This window comes from Aplysia californica, unplaced genomic scaffold (assembly GCF_000002075.1).
Source record: "Aplysia californica isolate F4 #8 unplaced genomic scaffold, AplCal3.0 scaffold00277, whole genome shotgun sequence".
Lineage (NCBI taxonomy): Eukaryota > Metazoa > Mollusca > Gastropoda > Aplysiida > Aplysiidae > Aplysia > Aplysia californica.
In genome coordinates, this window is record NW_004797547.1 from 413,232 (window position 1) to 414,917 (window position 1,686).

The window sequence follows — 1,686 nt, forward strand, 5'->3', positions numbered from 1 at the left end:
TACTACTACTACTACTACTACTACTACTACTACTACTACTACTACTACTACTACTACTACTACTACTACTACTACTAACAATATAACATGAAGAACACGTCAGACTATTCCCTGGATTTTACATATCCACCCACACTCGTAATTCTGCTCATAAGCTTTGCCTTTAGCATTAAAACTGAGGGGTGTACTTTTACATCTTTGCTGTGCCACCCGATTACTCCAGCTATCATACTTTATATGCGCACGACGCACGCACGCACGCACGCACGTACGCACGCCAGTATACATATATAATAAATACTCTCTCAAAAAATCTCTCTTCCACACGCATATAATAATATACGCCTGAATTTCCTTTAAAACTGAGGGGTGTACTTTTACATCTTTGCTGTGCCACCCGATTACTCCAGCTATCATACTTTATATGCGCACGACGCACGCACGCACGCACGCACACACACGTGCATGGCATGCATGCCATGCGATTTCTTTTTATAGCCGTTACTCCTCAAAATTCTTTCTTCTTCATTTTCTTCTCCTTCTCTTCGATCCTCCTCCTCCTCGCTCGTCCTACTTCTTCATCACTTATGACACCCCTCGTTTTGCAACCCAAAATATCATTGTCTATGCGAATTTTTGCACTGTACGCATCGACAGATAGATAAGCAGATAGATATAGATAGGCCTACATGGATAGATAGATAGATAGATAGATAGATAGATAGATAGATAGATAGATAGATAGATAGATAGATAGACAGATAAATAGTCTATACATAGATATATCATTTTAGGATAAACATTTAACTTTTCTGAGATAAGTCCAACTGGAAACAAACAACAACAACAACCATCATTACTATACATATCATGAATCATTCGCCTAGCACAATATTTAACACGCGTTATAATATGTTATTACTTGCCAGCTGCTATTGTTGTTCTACAAGTACAAGTCCAGCGGGAAGTATTATTGGAGTCATAAAGCTTAGCTGTTTAGTAAGCTCGTCATTCGTGCATCACTCCTTGGCATCGTGTTAAGTATTATTTTATAGCAGTATTCTATCAACAATAGTTAATTCTTCTTAATCCACTATATATATCTCTATCTATCTAAATTAAGATATTAATTCTGAAGATGTATCAAACGCTTTCTGTCTCTCATACTCACCTCAAGGAAAGGAACTTCACTAACGACAGAATTCGACTATACTGGCCCTCCATTCTAAACGTTAGAGCGGCCAAAATGTCTTCCTGGAGGAACGATGATGTTAGGCTACACGCTAAAGTAGGCCTGTTAACACAACATGGAACTCACACGGTTCTTATTTCCCAAACAGCATAAAACCAGGTCATTTCTGGCACCAAACGCTCAGGTAAAGACGCTGGCGGTTAGGGAAGCATCCTTCCCCTCCTCTCTTTTTTTCTCTTGCCGCTTTCTGCTTCCCCCTCTTACCACCGTAGTGCAGAATTGCCCGCTTCTCTTGCCTCTACTTTCTTTCTTTGCAATTAGCAAAGAGCTCGAGACTGGTGAAGTTGGAAGCGCTTGCGTGTATTTTCCAGAGCTTCGATTTGTTTGGTGAAAAACGTGGGTGCTTGGCAAAATATGCAGTTAGGCCTGTTTTGCGTTGATGATCTCTCTCTCTCTCTCTCTCTCTCTCTCTCTCTCTCTCTCTCTCTCTCTCT

General features: G+C 40.3%; 1 protein-coding gene across 1 annotated transcript in view; it reads right to left on the reverse strand.

Annotated features, from left to right (window-relative positions):
• Positions 1 to 1,412, reverse strand: part of LOC101848664 — a 4,443-nt gene extending 3,031 nt beyond the window's left edge. Inside the window, exon 1 of the mRNA XM_005101279.3 lies at positions 1,172 to 1,412. Coding sequence (XP_005101336.1) covers positions 1,172 to 1,224 — 53 coding nt within the window. The 5' untranslated portion in view covers positions 1,225 to 1,412. The remainder of the gene's footprint in view (positions 1 to 1,171) is intronic.
• Positions 1,413 to 1,686: the final 274 nt, after the last annotated feature.